At 37.6% G+C, this 24,338-nt stretch overlaps 2 protein-coding genes across 2 annotated transcripts in view; one reads left to right on the forward strand and one right to left on the reverse strand.

Annotated features, from left to right (window-relative positions):
• The window catches only part of LOC139723169 (lysosomal-trafficking regulator-like), a 151,709-nt gene that overhangs the window by 51,688 nt on the left and 75,683 nt on the right, over positions 1 to 24,338 (forward strand). The gene's annotated exons all lie outside the window — the stretch shown is intronic.
• Positions 6,864 to 22,419, reverse strand: LOC139723154 (uncharacterized). Its single transcript, XM_071634415.1, has 9 exons — positions 22,175 to 22,419; positions 17,411 to 17,515; positions 16,827 to 16,925; positions 11,962 to 12,066; positions 11,386 to 11,436; positions 10,964 to 11,011; positions 9,087 to 9,203; positions 8,723 to 8,892; positions 6,864 to 6,970 (listed from the first exon to the last, which is right to left on the reverse strand). Exons 1-9 carry the CDS (start codon positions 22,417 to 22,419, stop codon positions 6,864 to 6,866), a joined length of 1,047 nt encoding a protein of 348 aa, XP_071490516.1.

Below are 24,338 nucleotides of genomic sequence, written 5' to 3' on the forward strand. Positions count from 1 at the left end.
CAAGTCATTAAGGAATACAAGCAGTGGCGTATTGATTACAGAGTCTGTTTTCATATTACCCTTCTAATACCATGCAACATCAGAAAGACTTCTATCCTATTGTTAAACTAAGTAGTTGACACAATAATAAATAAAATGCATGAAAACATTAAAACTAATCAGGCTGGGCTTTTTAGGCTATGCTATATCGGGGGGGGGGGGGGGGGGCTCTATTGCGCGAAACGTCGAGGGGGGTGGCGGATTCCGCCAAGGTTGACTTTCTGTGTCCATGCTTAGATGAAATTATAAGAGAGAGAGAAAAAATTCATCTTACCCAAAGGAAAATCGCTTCGAGCAGTACATGAGTATATGGTTATTCACCGATTCAAGCTCTCCTGTGTGCCTGCACATGTAAACAAAATAAAAAACGAACATACCAGGATATTGTGTATTTCAACTACATCCATAGTATACCAGATGTATAGTTTACTGGAAAGCAGAAATTCTATGCTAATTTAGTAGAAGCACCACGAGAAGTACATGAAAAATAACAGTCCAAAAAGATTATGGAACATCCTAGGATAAACCTCATTTGGGCAATTCAACAGCATATTGTTTTGTTTGTATGGTTCATGCATTTGGAAATTGTGCAGGAACTATAGGAGCTGTCATATGCCACCTTCATTTTGTTCTGTGACGTCTCTGTTTAGAAGATTAATAACAATGTAAAATGGAGGATAAATAATCAAATTCTGTTATCAGGACAAATCTGGTAATTATCACTTGCACATCTGAATCTCTCCTTTGGATGTTATTACATAAAAAAAAAAAATGGGATATGAGATATATTACATATTGATTCCTCCATGGCTGAATGTGGAAATTCTATAACAGTAAGCATATCATCAGTTACTGTCGTGTATTCAGTAAAGTGCTCATAAAAAAGTGATACATATGGTTTAGTTATTAATTGGTGCATATACTCCTTAGAACCTAGGTATACTGTAATACCATAAGTCAGGAACGTGAGATATCACAATAAATACACAATAATTTTGCATGCTTTTCGTGTACGCAGTTACACTTTTTTTGCTTGGTGTTCTGTTAGAAATGCACATTTATTTTCCCATCAATTTCTTCAGCTTCTTTAACCCTAAAAGGGCAGGGTTGAACCACTCTTCGACATGTTCTGCCACCACTCCGCCACGCAAACTTTTTTGACAGCCTTCACTGACCTTTAACTTTAAAATCTTGCACATCTTTCGACACCATTTTCACGAAATCAGACATACCGATGCAACACCACATGACCTTTCAGACATGCAAATGTAGTTTTCTTACTTATAAAGATAAGATAATTTTCACATTTACTGGCTGAAATCAGTTCATTTAGCATAATAATCCTTGAAAAAGATTCTGTGATAATTTTTTCAAAAATAACATACCAAAAACAACTAGAACTATCACTCATTGTGATTAATATACCCCCACCCACAACTGAGGGAATTAGATCAACCAAGATTATTTTTTTTTTTACTTTTTCATGAAAAAAAATTACCATGGCAATGCACTGTTCAACAGTGAATAAATGTATTGCTCACTGTTAGTCACATATCCCACATTTCAAGTCAAATGCTCAAAAAATGAGTGAGCAAGATAAAGTAACTGACAATTTCTATGGTTTTTATTACAAATTTTGTAACCATGACAACACAAATGTTGGACATTAAGAAAAAAAAAAGAATTTTGCACAACTATATATCACAGCCGTCACATGTGCCAAGTTTCAAGCCAAATGAATTTACAATATTAGTGTATCATTTTCATTCAAAACATACTGTTACCATGGCAACACATTTTCCACACTGACAACAGATTTTTTTGCACATCTAGGTAAACAGAGAGAGTTGAGAGAATCAAAAATGTTTGTATGATTGTCATTCAAAATGCACTATTACCATGGCAACACATTGTTCAACAATGATGAAACATGAAGTTCGCATATTTCTGTACTGTACTATAATGGTAGCATGTGCCAAATTTTCAAGCCAATTGCTCAAAAGACTGAGGGAGTTACCTGAATCCATAATATTTTTGTATGATTTTAATTCAAACTATACTGTTACCATGGCAACACATTGATCAACAATGCAAAAAAGTACAGTAAGTATGACCATGTACATACCATAGTGGTCACATGTGTCAATTTTCAAGCCAAATGCTTGAAAACTGAAGGAGTTAGGCTAATCCACACATTCTTGTATGATTGGTTAAAAAACTGCAGTTTCCATGGCAACAGATTTATTAACACAAACATTAAAGGTGTCTTGCACAAATATACACTACATTGATCGCATAACCCAAATTCAAACTGAATTGCTATAAAACTGAGATAGTGCAATCCACAACATTGTGTAAGATTTTTATGAAAATCTTCCGTTACCATGGCAATGCATTACGAAATACTCATGAAAAAGTGTCTTGCACATCTGCCTGTGATAGCGGTCACACATGCCAAATTTGGGGCCAATTGCTCAAAAAATGAGAGAGGAGTTCGACCCACAAGATTTTGCAAAGGACCGACCGACCGACCGGCCACCCGACCTCAGAGTGATTCTTATAACCCCCCCCCCCCCACACTATGTGTGGGTGGGGTATAAAAAGCTGAAAAACAAAGAATGAGATAAGAAAGTCCTTAACAATAGAATACAAAAGAAATTCATGAAATGATAAAATACATAAGAAATTATCTTTAATAATATCTGTTTTTCAATCCCGTTGTTGGAATGCTTCAAAGAGCATTTTCACTAATAAGTAGGCTTCTTCGAGTTTTATTTCCTAATTTATAGTACAACATCATACAAATGACGTACAGGTCTGAGTGTGTCAGTCGGAATGTGTGTGCATAAGGTAACTATGGAATGCTTAACCCACGAGGCGAAGCCAAGTAGGTTTATGCTAAATTCCATAGTTACCGCATGCACATTTATTCCGACTGATGCACGAAAAGACATGTGCGTCATCTGATTTATAGAATGGGTTATTTCTTGTCAAAAACCCATTTTTCTATCGTGTTACCCGATGACAAAATTACTAGATGCATTTCCTTTTGGCTTGCACTAAAGGAGCATGCATCAGTCTTTACTGGATGCATTGACGGCCGTGCATTAGTTTTTACTGGACGCAATGCCAACCTGAGTACGCGAACCTTTGTTACAAGTACGCGTACTCTTGCTACAAAGTGCACGATAACATGTTTACCACTGTGACTCAGCGTACAGCCAGTAAAAAATCAACACATAGTTCTCGACCAATCAGATCGCAGGATTCTCGCTATCCATTCTATAAAAGGGTTTATGCATAAACTAGCATAATTAATTCATGTAAAAAAGTAAATAAGAATATGGGAATTTTATTATGTTTTTTTTTCTAGAGTTTGGTAGATTTTCAAGTTGATCAAGCGATTGGCGGCCGAGATCTTGGTGGCGGGGGGGGGGGGGGGAGGGGGTGTTGATTCAACCATAAATCCATTTTTACATAGGTGATTGTTGTATCATGTTTCCCTGCATTTCTAGTTTTACATGGCATATTTAATGAAGAAACTATATAAATGTTCTTTGTTACAAACATGTTAAAACCATATTCTCACCTGAAGTTCACATAGTACGGCACTTTTTTCAGCAGAGTTTTATCCACACCTGCTCAGCCAGTGCTCGGTGAGGAGGTGACCCCTTCTCAAGGTAGGACTTCTCCTGCACCAACTCCCCGTGTTCACATTGGCCTGGACCGACACCTCCTCCAGATCCCCATGAGTGCTCATTCACCACGTGGTGGAGTACACCACGCCATTTCTCCTACAAGAACAAAGTCATTCAGAAAAAAAAAAAGCATTATAAAACCACATGAAGAGAAGGAAATAAGCTCTCATTGTTTGGACAATGTGAAGGTAATGGAGGGCTCAGGACCTGTCACTGTTTCACCCAAAATAAAAAGTATTTCAGCATAAAAAAAAATCAACACCCCTCCCCCTCCCAATATCTCTGTCCTTCCTTCTTTTCATTCGCCATGAAAAACGGCATATACATTACCTGTGACGTACTCTACGAAGCTTTTGAAATTTCATGTATTAACACCAACAACACTGGGCTATTTTGACCCATTGGGGACAAAATGTCTGATAACTTGTCGATTTACAAGATCTTCCTGCACTGAATCTGATGGCATGAGAAACCCTGATCCCATTGGGTTAATTTGTGGTCTTGAGTACACGAACCAATTAACTTGAAAATCAGCACATACATGAAACTAGTTGATAAGAATAATAATGCCCCCCCAAAGAAAATAAAAAATAAAAAAATAAAAAAATAATAATAATAGAAAATAAATGAACAATTCCTATTGGATTTAAATATGCAGTTTTTGGATGAATTTGGGAAAAGATTCATTATTTCCATCCAAATTCAGACAAATTGCACAATTTCATCAGGATTTCTGTTTACAAAACTTTGAAGTTCATTATAACTATGTTGCAAAGCACATTCAAGAAAAAAAAAATGAAGGGAGTCAATATCATTACAAATACCATACCTTGAACAATGCGCTGTCCCCTTCGCATGTCTGTGATGAAAACCACCAGTGGTTTACTATGTCCTTCAGCCAGGGGAGCAGGGGACGGTTTGCAGCTTTGCTGCAGACCTGTTGCATTGGATAAAGAAGGGGGTTATAGCTTACTCAATTTTTTTTGGTAAACTGATTGAACAGCCTCACTAGTGTTAGAGAATTGTAAGAAGATGATAGCAGTCATGTTCTAGAGCTTTTAAATATTAGGTGTGTTGCAAAAGCAAACTAAACAAGGAAAAGTAGAAATTACGCGGTGCGTAATATATGTCCCCAGCCGGAAGTAGCATTTTGTAACAAAATGTACAATACAGGTCAAAAAATCAAGGTCAAAGGTCAAAGAAGTCAAAGGTCAAAATTCTGTGTAGAAGTGTTGAAGCCCTCACCTAGTGCCATCACATAAAGCAAACGGAATCGAATTCGGGTTAGAAATGGCGAAGGAGTAGCATTTTGTAGCAAAATGTACAATACAGGTAAAAAAATCAAGGTCAAAGGTCAAAGAAGTCAAAGGTCAAAATTCTGTGTAGAAGCCCTCACCTAGTGCCATCACATAAAGCAAACGGAATCGAAATCGGGTTAGAAATGGCGAAGGAGTAGCATTTTGTAGCAAAATGTACAATATAGGTCAAAAAATCAAGGTCAAAGGTCAAGAAGTCAAAGGTCAAAATTCTGTGTAGAAGTTTTGAAGCCCTCACCTAGTGCCATCACATAAAGCAAACGGAATCGAAATCGGGTTAGAAATGGCGAAGGAGTAGCATTTTGTAGCCAAATGTACAATACAGGTCAAAAATCAAGGTCAAAGGTCAAAGAAGTCAAAGGTCAAAATTCTGTGTACAAGTTTTGAAGCCCTCACCTAGTGCCATCACATAAAGCAAACGGAATCGAAATCAGGTTAGAAATGGCGAAGGAGTAGCATTTTGTAGCAAAATGTACAATATAGGTCAAAGGTCAAGGTCAAAGGTCACGACTGAAATTCTGTGTAGAAGTTTCAAAGCTCCCATGTAGTGCTATCATATAAAGCAAACAGAATCAAAATTGGCTCATAAATGACAGAGAAGTAGCAAATTGAAGATTTTGATCACACACGGACGCACACACTCGGACGGACACACGGACGGACGGACGGACACAACGGACCACACACACGTACGGAGCCCGTTTCATAGTCCCCTGCTCGAACTCGTTCGGCGGGGACAATTAAGGGACAAAATACCTGAGCAAAAGTTTTCTTGACAACTTACCTTTGTCAATTTCTTTCCAAGATTTTTCCCACCATGCCAGACATCGTGGGAATGCTTGATGGTAGGTGCTTGGTTCCTAATGAAAGACAAATATAACGATCGTTAAAAAATCTCCTTTTCACTCTGTAACAAGGCTGATAAAACTGATCACATTAATTCATATTCACTGTGCCAACTTGCAATTGACTTGACTGTTATAAAAATACACTTGACATTGTCAGCATTCTTTACAATGAATTTTCACTAAAATGTCCAAATATCTTGTCTGGTATTTCCCATTTCTGACTTGATTTGCTTTATTTGAGGATCAAATAAAAAAAAAACTGATGACTCAAAGTTAGAAAATAATATATATATACAAAATACAAAATAAATACAAAAATCTTACTCATTTTAGCTGTTATTTCAGGGTGGGCATCGGTGATGATTTCTTTCACCTTGAGTCCCTTCTCCTCCAGACGAGCCACGCTCTCGAAGAAAGCCACAGGCTCCATTTTGTTGCTGGATCCTCCGGTCTGGCGCTTGTCCTTGAAGGACGCATGAATTATGTCTCCGCTGGATGCCTCCATCACCAGATAGGTCAGGTATTGTGCTGTGTGTCCCGGGCTATCATTACGCCCATCACCTAAAGAGAACATATGTATTGGAATAGAAGGACACTGTCAGGGCACACTGGAAATTCTATGAATTTCCATTTTTTGGATCTGTGCAATAACTAACTAATCATTTAGAGAAATAAGCATATTCTCATTTATCAAAGAAAACAGGAAGACTTTTCTAAATGTTGCAGATGAAATGTAATAGACAAATATATATATATATATATATATATAAATATTGGAATATTTACCCATCAGCACAACACCATCTGGTGTAGCTGCATGCTTAGCTACATTTGCAGCCATCAATCCTTCTGCGTGCTGCTGCACGGTTTGGCACACATATTTATTTTGTATGCGCTGGAAAGTCGACTTGTTGACCATGGCCAACCCAGCATGTCTTGCCAGCAGCTGTACTTTGGCAAAGTTATTGCCAGAGAGCACGATAGAAGAGGCAACCTTCATGTCTCCGGAGTGAACCCGGTTCACTGTCCTCTGAGTGCAGGATTGGGTTGTGTGGCCATCTGGGCAGGTCTACGAAAATGGAAAGACAAAAAGAAACTTAATAAATTGGCACTTCATATATTATAATGCATCCCTGGTTCAGCAGCTGCTGTACAAATGTATTTTGATATCTAATTCTTTTTGTTGGGGAGAATATTTCATCTTGCATGAATTGTAAAGTAAAAATACAACGGGCAAATAAGACAGACTTAGCTCTGTTCAGAAAAATTTACAAACAGCAGTATTTTTCATCAGTTTTGCACTCAAACATACAGAAACTGTAAACATTTTTTAAGCAATTGCCTGCCTTCATGCAATAACAAAATTTCCCATGACATAACTATAAGAGTCTCAAATTTTACAACCTTGATATCTAAGAATGCAAAAGACATTAAAAAAAATCAAAACTCATGAATAGTACCTTTATGTTATAATTTGGGTGAAATTTATACCACATGAAGGTCATGAGATCCCCATCTCCCTTCCGAATGATAAATTAAACTAGAAATGTTATGCCTCTGCCATAATGCACGATTCTCCTTATAGGTCTAAATAGTACATGAGAACATAGTGTGATTACATTTTCACAAAATTGGCAAAATGTTAAAATGACAAGTTTGTCACAAATGTGTTGAACGCTCACCTTCCTTGACCTATGTTTAATTGGATGAATATGAGAGCATGTATTTGGGATTTACGGACTTTGACTTGACTGTGACCCATCCATACGTTTATGCATTGAGTAATTTTCAAGGTATGGAGAAAAGGTGCGATTTCTGTATTAAATAGTAAATTGTTACCATTTTCATCTGGCCTTTGACCCTACAATTCATAAGATAATCACTGTAAGGCAGAAGATGCATGAATATGTAGTACGTTTCAAGATAACTTTAGCCACTTCCGAGATATGGAGGAAAAATTAGTTCAGCACTTTCACCTGTAGACCTTCTGACCTTTGAGGCAAAAACAAAAGAAAAAAAAATTTCCAGAGAATCTCTATTAGGTTAAACATACATAAACCTAGTGTCAAAAAAAAATAATAATCCTGCCGGCATTGCGTAAACATGAGGGAAATAGTAAAATTTTGAAGCGTTGCCCTTGACCTTTGAACCCTGACCTTTGACCCCACGATCCCTAAATTCTCTAGATAGTCACTGCCAGTCAGTACATGCATATGTACTATGTTCCATGAAGATACCTTGAACAATTTCCAAGTTACAGAGAAAAAAGTGAAGTTTTAATATCTTTACTTGACCATTTGACCTTTGACCTTTGACCTCATGACCCAAACTTTCACCAGAGAATCCCAATTTGGTAATGCATGTATACACTAAGTTTCAAGACAATATCTTCAGGCATTGCATAGATATGGTGGAAATAGAGAAATTTTATGTATTTGACCTTGACCTTTTGACCTTTGACCTAGCATGTGCACCCAAAAGTTGATAGGCACAACTTCATCCCCTAATACACATACATGCCAAGTTTCATGAGGATACCTCAACAGGTTTTGATAATTACCTTGTCCACAAAATTCATTACGGACAGAAGGACGGACGGACAGACAACCCGAAAACATAATGCCTCCGGCACCACTTCGTGGCAGAGGCATAACAACTACTTCTACCAATTGTTCAAAAACGAAAAAGAACACAGTTTTAAATGCATTTACCCAGTAAACGTGTGCTGCAGTGCCTGAGGGTTTAATTTCTATGGTGAGAGGCTCTTTCCCACATGCAGTGCACACTTTCTTGCTTTTCCTCGCAAGATCAGAGAGCACACTTTCCTCGATGAGAAAAAAACGTGCCGAGGCCGCAACATCTGCCTTCTCAACGCGTTCATGTAGGCCAGATCTTGTGAAACTTCTCCCTGCATCATCAGCCTCATCCTGCTCCTCACTGATGGTGTGCACTTCGTCTCCGACAAAGAGGACAGGAAGTCCTGTGCACTTGCTGCAATGAACAAAACATTAATTAATTGGTCTCTGCAACAGAGTTTAAGTTCAAGAACACATTTATCTTACAATATGTACAGCATGAATGACACAACTTGAATTTGGTATGGTAATGACAAGCGACCTGTTCCTCACTGGAACCGGGTTTAAGCTATGGGAATTTCAGCATCTTGGAAGCAACGGATCAATTACCTCTGCATTATGGATAACTCTGCCTCGATATCGTAATCGTCATCTTTGTCATCGTCGTCAATCTCCAGTTCATCGAGATAAACAAAGTCTCCTTTGACTTTGTAAGTAACACTAACACTGAAAGAAAAGTAAATAAAATATCAATTAGTCCAAAATATCAATATGCAATAGCCCATAAAAATATTCCTTGAAGTATTTTTTAAAAACTCTTTATTGTCCAGTTACAAAACTAAAAAAGGACGAGCCACAGACGCTAGCCCCTCACCTGAGTACCCTAATCGATACACTTGACACAGTATTCCCCACACCCCCACGCCCAGGGCAACATGTCCCATATCAACAACTTGGGTCCCTACCTCCTAGGGATTATCAGTTGAAATCCAGGCACTGATTCTGAAGACAATGAAAATATGGTTTTTCCCCTTGGCCCCCCCCCCCCCCAAAAAAAAGAAAACAACAAACAAAAAACACAAGGAAAAGAAGAAATTATGCCGTGCGTAATACAATGTCCCCGCTGAAAGTAGCATTTAGTAGCAAAATGTACAATATAGGTAAAAACTCAAGGTCAAAGGTCAAAGAAGTCAAAGGCCAAAATTCTGTGTAGAAGCTTTGAAGCCCTCACCCAGTGCCATCACATAAAGCAAAAGGAATCGAAATCGGGTTAGAAATGGCGAAGGAGTAGCATTTTGTAGTCAATGTACAATATAGGTCAAAAATCAAGGTCAAAGGTCAAAGAAGTCAAAGGTCAAAATTCCGTGTATAAGTTTTGAAGCCCTCACTTAGTGCCATCACATAAAGCAAACGGAAGTGAAATCAGGTTAGAAATGGCGAAGGAGTATCATTTTGAAGCAAAATGTACAATATAGGTCAAAGGTCACAACTGAAATTATGTGTAGAAGTTTCAAAGCTCCCATGTAGTGCTATCATATAAAGCAAACAGAATCAAAATTGGCTTATAAATGACAGAGAAGTAGCAAATTGAACATTTTGATCGCACACGGACGCACACACAGACAGACGGACGGACACACACACGTACGGAGCGAGCCTGTTTCATAGTCCCCTGCTCGAACTCGTTCGGCGGGGACAAAAAAACAAAACGAACCTTCATCCCCTCTAAAGGCCCTAGAAAGCCACCTAGGTCTTGCCATGAAACCAAACTATATTCCTTATGTATGAAGGTATCTTGACTCTACTGCTTTTGGGTCTAGAGAAGTAGATTTTTAAAGTTTTACCCCTTTGGCCCTCCTGGGGGCCACGTGCCACATGAAAAACTTTGGGTCCCTACCCCCTACGGAAGATCCCCATCAAGTTTGGTTCAAACCTCCCCACTGGTTCTGGAGAAGATGATGAAAATGTAAAAAGTTTATGCATGATGCGCGGCACAGGACGGACAAAAACAGATGGCAATAGCACACTTGGGCATTCAGCTCAGAAGAGATAGAAATTCAGATAGCGGTAAGAAGTTAGACTGATGGATCACCTAGTTTATGTATCTGAGTTTGCCCTGCTGGAGTACTGTTTAAAAAAATAAATAAATAAATAAATAAATAAATAGATAAAAATAACTCATTAATTAAGAGGAACATTAGTGTGTAGATGTGGGTGTACTGGAAATATGATATAAATTAGTAGACTTAATTCATTTTCTGGATAAGAAAAGTTAGCGATATTAGTAGAAAAACATTATATGTCAACTAATTCAATCATTATTTTGCAATTTATTTTGATTTTACAAAAAAGCCAACCAAAGAACAGCTACGGGTATTTCTGCTATTTTTTACCTTATAAGCAATTGATTAATAAGAAAAATTAGTAAGTAGCATCAAAGCATACACTTTAAATTGATAAACATTAATCAATCACTTGATGCTCACTCTAGTTTGTCTCCAGTTTCGTCTGATTCTCTTGGACCTTCCTCACTGCTGTGAAGAAAAAAAAAAAGGATATGAAGAAAGAATATCATTTCAGGGTTTTTCTTTTTCAATCCCCTTATCCCATGATAATGTGAATAAATGCAATATATAAATAAATCATTTATTTGTAAATGTGTCATAAAACTAATTCACAAATGACAGATTCATCATTGATGAAAAAATTTTGGGAGGCTACAATGTAGGTAAAAATGTGTGATATGTGACGTCATCCAAATAAGAAGCACAAAATATCATCCACTTCCAACACACTACAGCTGCAGAATTTTGTGTCAACAGTGTCATTCGCTGAAAAGTTATCAAACAACCACACCTGGCCCCTACATGGTTCTACACTGTGATGGATCAGAGCTTTCTGTGCATACCTAGACACATTGGGAGTCCCTCCTATGGCTTCTACACCAGATTCTGCTGACCTGTAATGACAACATACATCGAAGTAACATAATGAAGATGGACGATTATGAATTATAATAAAGTAGAGAATCAATCATTGCAAAAACATAGACCGTTTCCTCAAATGACATTGCAATTTGCCTTTCTCTTGTGCTATAACATATTCAGTATCGCACACTACCGTGTGATTGCACGAACTGCAATACAACTGTAGTTGCAATGAACATGAGAATATAAAAGAAGTAGCAAATTTCGGGAAATCTACTGCCTCAGGAAAATGGGTCTAGTAAATTAGAATGCCTAACCCACAATCAATGATCATGTGGTATCACTTTGTTGGAAAAGAAGAAAGAATGTTCCATACTTCCATTCTCTTTGGGCCACCTGGTATATGTATAGGAAAATGTCATCAAGAATGTATCTTCACAAGTTTTTCTTTATAGCACTGGACCTCTGGAATCTAAATCTAAGCACAAAATTTCAACTATTAGAACCACATAACAAGACCTGTACATTTTCATACAGTATTGTTTCTATTTACATACCGTGCATCTGAACTGGAGTCAAAATGAGTCATAACAGAAGGCATCAGAGGGACATTAGGGGTTGATGTGAAAGGAAGTCCTAGACCACGTGATGTACTAGGTGTGCTAGAAGAAAAAATTCACAGAATTTCCATAACTAATGATGTCAATCAATTTTTCCATTATTAATCTAAACTAGGATAGTACTTTCTTCTCTTCATCTCTACTGGCAAAGTGTGAACCTCATTTATATAAGCAGATTCTAAGTTTGTATAAAACATAGAAAGGTTTCATTTACTTTAGAGACAAGTCTAAATCACTGAACATCTTACAGAACTGAGTAATTACCAGTAACAGTATGTGAGAAGTTGAGTACATGTTTGTATGCAAACATTTTCTACTTTTGATATTTTTCATATTTAATAACTCTAGACTAGATTTCTTCATAATTCAATATAGTAAAATTTAGTTTTGTATTCAAAAGGTTAATCGATTAGAAACCAACTGTCTTCAGTCAAAACCGTTGCAAATTTAAGGTTTTTGAAAACCGTTTTGGTTAATTTTGAAACAAAAATATTGTTCATTTGTTCCAAAATCATAAACAATTTAATATGGATATCAGATTCTCATTAATGTGAGGGTTTATTTATTTGAGAAATAAGTAAATACATACATATCTGTAAAAATAGATAATTGAGTGACCAATAACAAGCATATTTGTGGTAGAAATTAGATGCAATGACATTTACAGAGTGTACTCATGACAAAAAAATGCCAGAAAACTGAAAAAGGTTAATTGAAAACCGACCGTTTTTTGAAGTAGCTTAACTGTTTTTGTAAATTTAACCGAAATAATACAGCTCTAGTAAATCTTTTGTACAATAAAGCAGAAACATGTACAATTTCTTTTTCTGGCAAGACATGGTCAAACTCTCTCTTGTTCTAAAAATTGTGTTTACCATTTCTTTTAAATAATGGTTCAAGTATTACATGTAGCTCTCCCAAATCCTTCTGTGTTGTACAGATATGGGACTCTTGACAATGGCTGCAAGCTATTTCGGTACCATCACCTTTTGTGTACTTTTCAATTAAAGAATATATGAAATGCTAATGAGGAAAGCAGCTGGATATCCTTATTAGAAATTCTTTTGACGCAATAAAACACATGAGAGAGAACTCAAGCAGCTTGCTAAAATTTAACCATTTATTTTGTAAGAAATGGTAATAACACAAAAAGAAAGGAAATTTATGACACCAAATCTTGTCAGAACAAAATGTACAACTTGTACATGTTTCTGCTTTACTGTGCCAAAATTTTAGTATTATTATAAGCAAATACTAGCTGCATCCGGCGCTTCATGCCAGTGTAGCCAACTCATGCATTTCCCTCCATAAGCTAATATTCTCATCAAGTCCATTTGTGGATCACACATCAAACACTCTTGTTTGGATAGATCTTAATTTGACCCATCCATTTCCATCATGGCGAAGGCTGTAACAACCTTCCTGTGTTGGACCTATTTGTTGAGGAGATATACAATAACCTACTCCGCCCCACTTCCTACCCCCCCTTTTTTTTACGTAACAATACAGTTTTCAATAAGAACCCTATTTTCATTTTTATTTACAAGCATGAATAAACTGCTCCTCCCTCCCACAACCACCACCATTCCTCATTAACATCAAGCATATTGGGGGAGGGGGACCCCTTCTGCCCTCCCATTGCCTTCCTACATACTCTCATGGGACCATATTATTATAGAGTACATCCAGTTGATTGACCCCACCCCCGCTCTCATGTATTTTTTCAGCATAATATTTGATTAGAATTATGGACAATCTCACCATTCTCTCCATTGCATGATATTGAATACATACATAATATTGCATGATTTTAAATATATCAATTAAAAAACAATAAGTACAGTTGCACATCATAATCATCACCACCATCATCATCATCATAATCATCGGCATCATCATCAACTTAACCAATTTTTTGCTCAAGTCATCAAACTTTCAAAAGATGCAAAACGATATGTATACATGTACATTTGTATGTCATACATGTACATGTACTAAAATAAAATTACCATTATTGTTATTACAATTGTCCCTACTACATACATGTGTATCATGTCTATTACATTTTCATGATACTAACAGATCTTTCTAAAATGAAAACTTTTTGTCATGCTAAAACAGATTTTTGAAAAAAAACTTTTTTCCATTTGCAGACCCTTTTTTCCCCATTTGATTCCTTCCTCTAGTCCGAGTCTCTTTTACACAGCCTTTTTCTACCTACACACACACATACACTTGGTTTTGTTTGTTTACACATACTTGTGCTTATTTTGCCTTGCCTGCTTTTTGTGTACTTACAATGTATACAATTTTCTCTCCTCCAGTTTTTCATATGTGCTCTATTTTATTTCTTCTATCAATATTCTTTTCATTACTGGTATTTCATTGTCATTATTATTACTGTGTGTGTACATGTATACACTTTGATATGTTTGATTTCTTCCCCTTGTTGCCTCCTCCTGGTACACCTTTCAGGGCTCACTGTTTGCTCAGCCCCCCCCCCCCCCCCCTCCCCTCCTTTTGCTGTTGCTTTTTTACTCTTTCCCTTTCTTTATCCCTTTGGTGTTCCCTATCTTCTTTGATGTTGCCTCCCTATTCATCCTTTTCCTTCATTGGTTGCCTCCTTGATCCTCATGATCATCACTGACCCCCTCTGCCTTTTGTCTGTCCCCTCTCCTCTGCCTTTTGTCTGTCCCCTCTCCTCTGCCTATTGTCTGTCCACCCTCCTGCTTTAATCCCCCTCCTTTTACCTGTTGGGCTCCTTGCCCATGACCTCCCACCCTCTCCTTTGTTTCTTTGTTCTGTGTACCCAGCTTGTCCCTGTCTGTTCTTGTTGTGAAAAGTCCTTATATGTGATTGCTTTCCCTGCATGTTTGTCATTTTGCCTCTGACTATAAAGATTCTGCTAGGATCGAAAGCTCAGGCCCCTTTTGACTCCATTTTACTCCATTGGCTCGCCTTTATTGGATAAGCAGTTTTCAGCAGCCTCTTTTGCTACATTTTGAAAAAAACAACAATGAACACTTTGCAATAACTTCAAACACATTTTGTCTACGCGTAGTTTTCACATCTCTCTGTCCCATAATGCGGTGGATTGATTAATCAATTGGAGGTGATCAAACCTTCACTAAGAATTCTAAGAATGCACCATACTAAATTATCCATTTATATATTTTATTTATTTTTTATTTTACAATTCATTTTCTTTTTATTAACATATTTATTTTTTTTACTTTCTCAATTCTTATTTTGGCAGTATCTTTCTATGACATGTAACTCGGAATGTAATTTATGAATGTCTTTGATTACATTTCACCCAAAATACTACTGCATTCTCTTACTGAACCTTTTTGAAAACATTTTCCTGCTTTAGAACAAAACATCACTCTTTGTGTAGTAAACCTCTTTGTGCATGAGCTTCAATTGAAGAGGAAATAAGGTTAAACAGTAAAAAAGGAGAGAAATAGAAGTAGAATAGTTATTATCTCGCGCTTCAAAGGAGAATCAGATAATGTCACAATCAAAATAACAACAGTGAGCAAATGGCAGAGAAATGCATACAATGTACAAGTACATGTACATTTGTATGGACGCGAGAATTTTTACAAAGAGTACTTGAGGGGTTGGGAGAACCACTATCAGTATGCCTGGATTCTGTAAGTAGATCTATACAACACAGAGCGAGCATGTCCGAGAAGTGCACAGAAAATATGAGTGTGTTCGCACGAACAAATGAAAGTACCATTTCCAAAGGCAAACAGTTAAAATTTCAAGAAACAAATCTACATCTGTAATAGAATTTTTTTCTGTGGATTTAATTTTTAGACTCTCGAAGCATTAAACTGGCTTGTTTTCCTGTGGCAGCAACCGAATGAAATACAGAAAGTAGTCTACAGTTCTCACTTCTCAACTTGAGTTTACAGTGCCAGGGAGAATTTCAGTTGCATGAAAAAGAGAAACTTGTGCGAGCATTGGAAGCCACGCCGAGTCGCTCGGCGTGGAAAAAAATTGCCTCGCACCACACAACTTGCTGAGTTTGCAGCACAAGCTCTGCAGTGGACTCCTCCACAGACAACATGGACTTTCACCATTTTTTCGATCTTGGCCATCACTCAGTCATCCTCGGACTCGTGGGGACCATTTCTGACATGTGGTGGCCCCTGGGATCGGGTGGTCTTAGAGGAGATAGCTCCCATATGCCATAGCTAACAGCAGATAGTCAAGATTTTAATTCATTAAATTTTCAGAAATTTGAGGTTACTTTGATTTACTGAGTATTCATTATCACAATATTCAATAACATTATTTCTGTTTTTATCAGGCTTGGGGGGAGGGGTATATTTCCAAAATTGCTGACTGGGCACGAAGAGAGGCTTACATGTAAATTCCAGTGAATCAGTAAATTGTGCTGTAAATATACTGTAAATCCCTAACAAAAGCGTAAATCACTAAATCTATCTTGGAATGGCCAAACATGATGATTTTTTTTTTCTGTAATTTTCCATTTTTCATCTAGCCGTTCAGATAAAACTAACTTACAAATCCATTGTACAATATAAAAGTTACAGAGAAAAGCACAATTTACCATTTTGAGAATACACGAATGGACACACACACACACACACAAACGGAGGCTATTTCACAATACCCTCAGGAGGCTATTTCATAATACTCGTATCGTGAACTTTATAAGCAAATCACCATCTAATACCCCCTTCCTTGTGAGCTAGTAACCATGTATCTAAGTCTTTGTTTTGAGGGTGAGATACAGATACACTGTAACAACAAAGACATTTGATTACCTTATCTCTGGATCTAAGCCTGGAGTTGATGACGCAGCCTCATGTTGTACATCTGTTCCTGGCCCAACCATTTGTTGACTATATCCTGATGTACCTGGCCTGAAAGACAAGATCAAATTTGGGAATATCACAATTTGAGGCTCTATCATTCATGATTATGTTGGACAACCAGGTACATACATTTACAGATAAACCTATAGCTGTATACATTTCGGTTCGGGAAATTTATACAAAACTACATTTTAAAAATAAGTTAAGTGATGATAAAATATGAAAAACATCCACATCAAATGAAATCTAATCCAGGACAATAATTATTTACATTATTTGCTTGTTTGTTGATTTTGGCACTATTAGAGACGTCCTTTGACATTCTGATTTTATGGAATAAGACTAACAGTAACATTAAAAATGTTGTGCACTTGTGCGCACGATGGGTGCAAGTCCTAAAGTCTCTCTGCACTTCACAATCCCCTAAAAAACCCTTACTTCTCTTCCCCAAAATATCAAAAAATAATAACAATGTCAATAATAATGTTAACTGAAACTTGAGGGACTGAGGTAAAAACAAAACATTAAAATACCTTGTCTCTGGATCTAAGCCTGGAGTTGATGGAACAGCTTCCCGTGGCACCTTTACTTTTGTTATTGATGCAGCCACTTTTGATCTACGTCCTGATGTACTTGGCCTGAAAGACATGATCAGATTAGGGTATCAATGATACATACATATATAACTGAAGAACAATCATGGTACTGCTCACAATGACAATGGATGGCCATGAAATACTGTAGAATACAGGACTGTACATGTAGACCACAAAGCAGACTCAAAAACATGGACAGCAATCGCAGCGCCCAATAAGTAATTGGCACTTGACAAAGAGTGCATTACATGTGGTTATAATAAACAGTGAAAGGCTCTAGAACTTTGTTACAATTATTTTATTTGTTCAACAATATACTGGTGTTGGTAATACATGAAGAGTAAAATTGAAAAACAAAACAAAACAAAAAACACAAATAATGAATAGCAAGCAGTCACATTTTCACACAATGGACATTGCAGTCTCTGTTTCCACAGAGGGATTAGTCCCTTCATGCACTAACCAAGGACGAACTGAGGCCAAGAGTAATCCCCTTCTAGCTGAATGCCTGATTGACTATGTACCACTGTCACCATCTTGATCATGAGGATGGGTAAACCAAGGTGGAAACTTTTAGATTGGGGTCATGATATAAAGTGAATGGACATCATTTTTTAGTCAAGTGAAATGGTATGGGATTAATATTATCAAGGGGGAGGTCGTTAATCACTACGCCTACAGCAATGTAGAAATTGGAAATGGTTGGGTTAAAAGTCTATTGACCCACATTGTAGGTGTAGAGCTATCGGGGGGGGGGGGGGGGGGGGGGGGTGGTGGTGGTGGTGTTGGACACCTTCCTCTATGCCTTATTGATAAAGACACTTACAGTTCTCACATATGGTGTATTGAGTGTACTGATGCAATGAATGACAAAACATTTTCTGTCCATTTGATTTGCTAAGGAAGTTTTGAACAGATCTGCATTGAAATGCAGATTCTGTTCAGCTTGAAAATTTGAAAAAAAAAATTGAAGCCAATTATAAATGTACATGTATAATGATATTGGAATAATCAACATGAATATAATATAGGCCTATTTATAATTTGGAATTTATATTGCCGATGTGATGATTCTATTTTCAAAGTATCTTTTTTTTTTACAAGGATTTTTTAGTTGTTGTTTTCATGCAACAAATATCTTCTAAATGTAAATTTTATGCTTCTAGTGATGGTTGGTGCTGCAGAGACAGTCACGAATGAGGATATTCCACGGAAGTTATATTCAAACACAAAATTTCACATGAAGTTCAGTGAAGATTTGTTGTCAGACATCACACAAATACAGCTCTGCCCCCCCACGGAAAAAAGCAGTAACTGACATTTTTATGAATTTGTACTTTTTTGGAAAAATGAATAGTTTACCCAATGCTCTTAAATGTGAATAAGTCAGTTTTGAAAAAAAAAAATAAGATTGACCAAAAATGCAATTTTTCACTTTTGCAAAAAGCAGTAACTGCATCCAGTCGATTCAACTTTTCAAGTTTCCCCACGGAAGAAAGCAGTAACCAACAAAACCTACGGAAGAAAGCAGTAACTAACAATTTAGTCTGATAATTCAGACTCTGTAGTCCTGCCTGTACATTTTTTCCTAATACTTTTTTTTTTAAATCCTATCAATTTTCTAAAACAACATAAACAGCGGTTCCTTCAGTAATTTAGAGGAGTAGATATAAAAAGATTCTTTCACCAGTAACTTGACTCTGCCCGCAGGGAATCATTATGACAAGTAGTAGAAAAAAAGTTTCTTTCTGGAGACTAGCAGAGCTAACATACTGAGCGCACTCAGAGTGCAGAATACGCGTACTGCATGCGCGCATAAATTTTGCAGCATGCCTATACACCGCAGCATGCAGTAACTGCAGAATTCATCACACAAAGTACATCACACACAGTCTAGTCATCACTTGCACAGTACAGTACAGTCTGAGTGACAGTGCCAACCATGCAGTCACACAGTGACTGAAAATTTTCTGCAGTCCAGGCATGCCTGCAAATCTATCATGAATTGCAGAGGAACCAGAAAATCAAGGTGAGCTGAAAATATGAGTAGAAATTTTGAATGGAGATGAGCACTAGATCTAGTATACACTAGTTAGTCTTACTAGTAGATCATCTAGCGCTAGGTCTACCGCGTACCAGACCATTCACTTCAATTACTAGAAGATGTTACTGTTGTGTTACACAAAATACCATTTATTCCTAGATAGAGTAGAAGCGACAAGACCGAGTCTAGGTCTAACGTTAGGTCCTAGATCTTATAGATCTAGACTTACCACAAAGTAGAAGAACTTTATAAGCTTGTGGTGGTAACAATTCTCGTCACTATGGTCATGTGACATGTGCAGTTACTGCTTTTTTCCATGGGGAAAACAGCAGACTCCTGGCCATCTGTAGACCGAGTGCAGTTACTGCATTTTTCCGTGGGGAAACTACCCAGAATCAAGGGTGAGTCACCGCAGTAACTACATTTTCCTAAATAACATTTAAAAAATAACGGAAACACAATTTTTTCCTAGGTTTTGTTAGACAACTAGCTATGGTGCATAATCATACCACAAAATTATTTTCGACTGTTTCTGTGTTTTTAAGGAATCTGCAAAAAACACAAAATCGCATTTATCTCAGCTCAGCGGATATGCAGTTACTGCTTTCTTCCGTGGGGTGGCAGAGCTGTAGCCTTCTCTGATATTTCATCATCATGGCTTCAGTTTTTCAGAAGACAGACACTTTGATAACATAATTGACATTACATTTTTAAATTAAAATATGCTGTTGTTATTTTCAGGATGGGTAGATACCTAGTTGAAGAGGTATGATCATTATACATTTATTGACCAAATCCAAGATCAGAATGTCATATTTGCTTCTACCAGTACGTTGTACTTCCACCTAGCTCACGAGAGATGTGCGAATTCATCCATCAGGGATAACAAAGAAACCACAAAGAAAACTCAGCAAGAGATCTCAGCTGATTTTTCTTACAAAATCATAAAACTTTACGGCTATTTGTAAAGCTACAATTACAACTAGATAACTCACAGAAAATTTGTACTTTGATATTTTAGCTTTGTACATCATTTCTTCATTATTACTTACTTTGTGTACTATCTCCATTGATTGCATAGCAAATTTACACCGGTATTTTTTCATGGAACCTGCATTTACAAGCTTTGCTTTTGCGGTTCCATCATATTTCACAAGTTATAGAAAATTGTCTTCATTATATGACACACTTTCTGTCCATGACCCGACTTATAACATATTTTGTATCTCGCTTGGTTTGTTTTGTTTTGTTTGTTTTTTTTTAATGTATTTTGATGTCAAGTGAAATATGAAAATAAGCATGCTGGAACTGTTCACTGTGTCTCGAGTGCAAGACCAGTGCAGTTTCAGTTATTCAATTCAAATTAGTAAGAAGTACCCCAGGCCAGAGACAATTTGCGCCGACTTTTCCCCTTCATCCAGCTGCACACAATGCATCATAAGCCTACACATGGATTCTCTGGTGCATATAAAGGTGGCCAGTAGGGATACAAATACTACAAAGCCACTAAAGTCTGAACCATCTCGAACTAGTGTCGTGGCTTGGCGGTTGATCCCCCATACAGTAATAAGTATTATTTTTACTCCACTACCGGTACAGTACTTTGGGGGAACGTATAGTATTAGTATTACCGATCAATCTTTTTCTTTTATCTAAAATTATTGTTCATACAATTTTCACTGACTCTAAACAAGAGATGCTGTAGACTAGATCTAGATTGTAATTGTAGAACAAATTTTTCAACTGCATGTTGTTCCAAATGTCCCTTCTCAAAAATAAGTTTCAAACAATTGAGAACATTCAGTATCTAGATCTTGGCAGTATCACCCAGTTGTCTATGACAAATTGCATGTTCAATTTCTTCTCTTGCCACGAAACAGTTGCCGATATCAACCATGGAATATCTGAAATGGGATTAGCGACAGAAAAAAAAAATCCCAGCATTAATTTCCTGTCATGCCATGGTCATTGGAAAGTATTTCCCCATCACTATCTCCACATGAAAAGACTGGTGCACAAAAAAAAAAAAATATATATATATATATATATATATTTAACCGCTAGACACAATTAACAAGTTGTAAGTGTGATATGACATGTATGATTGGGTGTCCTACATGTATAAACCAACAGTAACACCCTAAGTGTCCCTATGCTAACGTTTTCTCTACTAGAACTAACTGTTAGAAGATCTTAGGGACTTTAGCATGCATTACAATGATGTTGCGGTCAAGAATTAGCGCGACCAATTCTTTTCTTCCGATGTTCGCTTATTTTTGTTTTCTTTGCATCTCTTTTTATATTTGAACTTCAACCACGAACAGTTTCTAACTCTATGCGTGTTGCGTATTTCTTTGTTTTGCACGTAAAGTGGAATTTTTCGCGGGGCCCGTTTGTAGTACGGGTGCGATGCGGCGGTACGGGCACCTACCCTACCTAACAGTTAGTCCATAGGCGCCTACTAACAAAAAAAAAATGGTCTATAATTCCCTGACCTGGTGCAGTACCAGAGCCTAGACTAGAGGACCATTACACGATATATAATGCCAAACTCACATGCAATAATGTCAAACAGTATATTGGATGATAATTTGTACACTCAAAGACAAAGTCATTACCACAACTAATCGTCTAGAACTAATCGTCTATTTACTCACCTGGTTTCGAGCACAAGTCTCCCCTCATCCACTGCGTCGAGGAGGACCGACGCCAACTGTCGGGCAGTCACTCCCTGTGTTTTGGCTAATGCCATCCAACGTTCGTGAATCTCCACATGCATTAGAACCTTCTTGTTCCGCTTGCCCCGCTCTTGGTCTTGCAGTTTTTTTCTTTCTTTCCGTGCACTTTTAGAAAGGGCCGACCCTTCAGGCCTCCCAGGCCCCTTTCTATCGAGCTTTTCCATTCTCACGTTAGACAATCATACACCACGTACTAGTATGCGCGAACGATCGACCTCAAATGCATGTATGCAATACGTGCAACGCACGCATCGCACTCAGTACTGTAGTACCAAGGAATCGCCAGCTGCGCCTCCCACCCAGCTAGCCCGCATCGCATCGCATCGCATGCAGCACACGTAGGCGAGAGGGATTGCCTCTCGAGCTTTCAATCGTACCGTTGCGTAAAACGATCGGTCACATTCACGGTACATACACACGATGTCAGAAATTCCCAAACCCCTTCTCGATGTACGTTAGATTGCCGCAGAGGGAGCTATTCTGAAATTACAGCTTCTAACGGTCGATTTTTTTTTTAAAAAGCAGGAATAATTTTCGGGGCCCGAAAAGAATTATGTTGATTGAAACATTACAGATTCGTCAAGTTTAGGCCAGTTTTTAGTTTTTTTATTAAGGTGAAAGTTCTTAATAAGTATTCTCTTCAATTTAATACTGGATTCATTGAATCTCAAATATTAGGTCTGCAAATGGGACTCCCTACCTTTAAGACCCTGAAGTAGCATTTAGACTGGTCAATCATATTGGGTGTTATCAATTTGAAAATCTGATTAAAATTTTTTTTGGGGGGACATACTGTATTTTTGGAAACAGTTCCTTCATATTTTGGGACTGACCTCTTTCCAGCAACTTTGTTATGATGTGACAAGTTGTGGGAGCTGGGCAACTTTGAATGCTTTTTGCGGACAAACAACCCAATATCAGTGCTGCTCATCATCACTCTCATCACTACTGAGTGTGAGAAATGATGTCAAATGATGGTCTTCCTACTCAGTGTGTTAGAATTGAGTTATCCCCAGCCTTAGAGTCAGATCCAAATCTGACATGGTACCTCTCTGAGTTGAGGGGTCATGGAATGTAAATCCATCTTCTGCCCTCACATAAACAACGGTTCTCTGTCCTCACGACCTTGTTTACATAAGCAAGGTGACCCGCTGACACACCAGTGGAATGTCATGTACAAGCTTGCGAAGGACTCCAAAGAAATCTGTGCTGTTAGCACTCACAGACATACACTGTGTACATGTACAGTTGAACCTCTCTTATCCGGCCTCCCTTTATCCGGATCTCTCTATTATACGGACGCATTCTCGCCGTGATTTTTTTTCTTTTAAATAATTACTGGAGGAAAGGGGGATTCCCAACTCCTTGAGAACTCCTACACAAACACACATGAATTACATATACTTGATACATTTCTTAATGATTATTTAGGTAAATCATCCCAAGAATTTATAAAAGAAAATGATTTCATTCTTGCAAACACGAACCTCTATTTTGGGGTCTGTTACTGAGTGTAACAATGAAAAGGTTGCAGTATACACATTACTACATGTGGTACTACAATGGGCTACATCAGTACATGTGTATGTACAGTACAAATATGTACTGGTATGTATAAAGCATTGAGTCTCCCGTATCCGGCCAAATCCCTTATCCGGATGAGCCCCGGTCCCGACTTGTCCGGATACGAGAGGTTCAACTGTACAATATGCAGAAAAGAACATCTAAATTAACTTGATGCATTGGGCCTTCCGTATTGCCTACAATATGCTGTATATTTCATTTTTAGAATTACACTTCCAACCCCCAAGTTCATGTCCACATGGAGAGGTTGAAACTTAAATGATTTTTATCAGAATTTAGGGGATGAATGTGGACATTTTGCATCCTTTTCAAGTTTCACCTTATAGTGCTGGTGAAAGTTGCAGTCTGCATTGCATCAGTTTGATTGAACTGTGAATTCATCTGTCCAGAGTATTTCGAGAGTCCTGGTCATGTGACTTGATTCTAGATATCTGTAAACAGGAAGTGCCTCCCAGAAGCTTTGGATCAGAATTCCCTTGTCTTGCTGAGATATCTGTGG

This window comes from Diadema antillarum, unplaced genomic scaffold (assembly GCF_040938485.1).
Source record: "Diadema antillarum isolate AM-2024a unplaced genomic scaffold, OU_Dant_1.0 scf00000182, whole genome shotgun sequence".
Classification (NCBI taxonomy): domain Eukaryota; kingdom Metazoa; phylum Echinodermata; class Echinoidea; order Diadematoida; family Diadematidae; genus Diadema; species Diadema antillarum.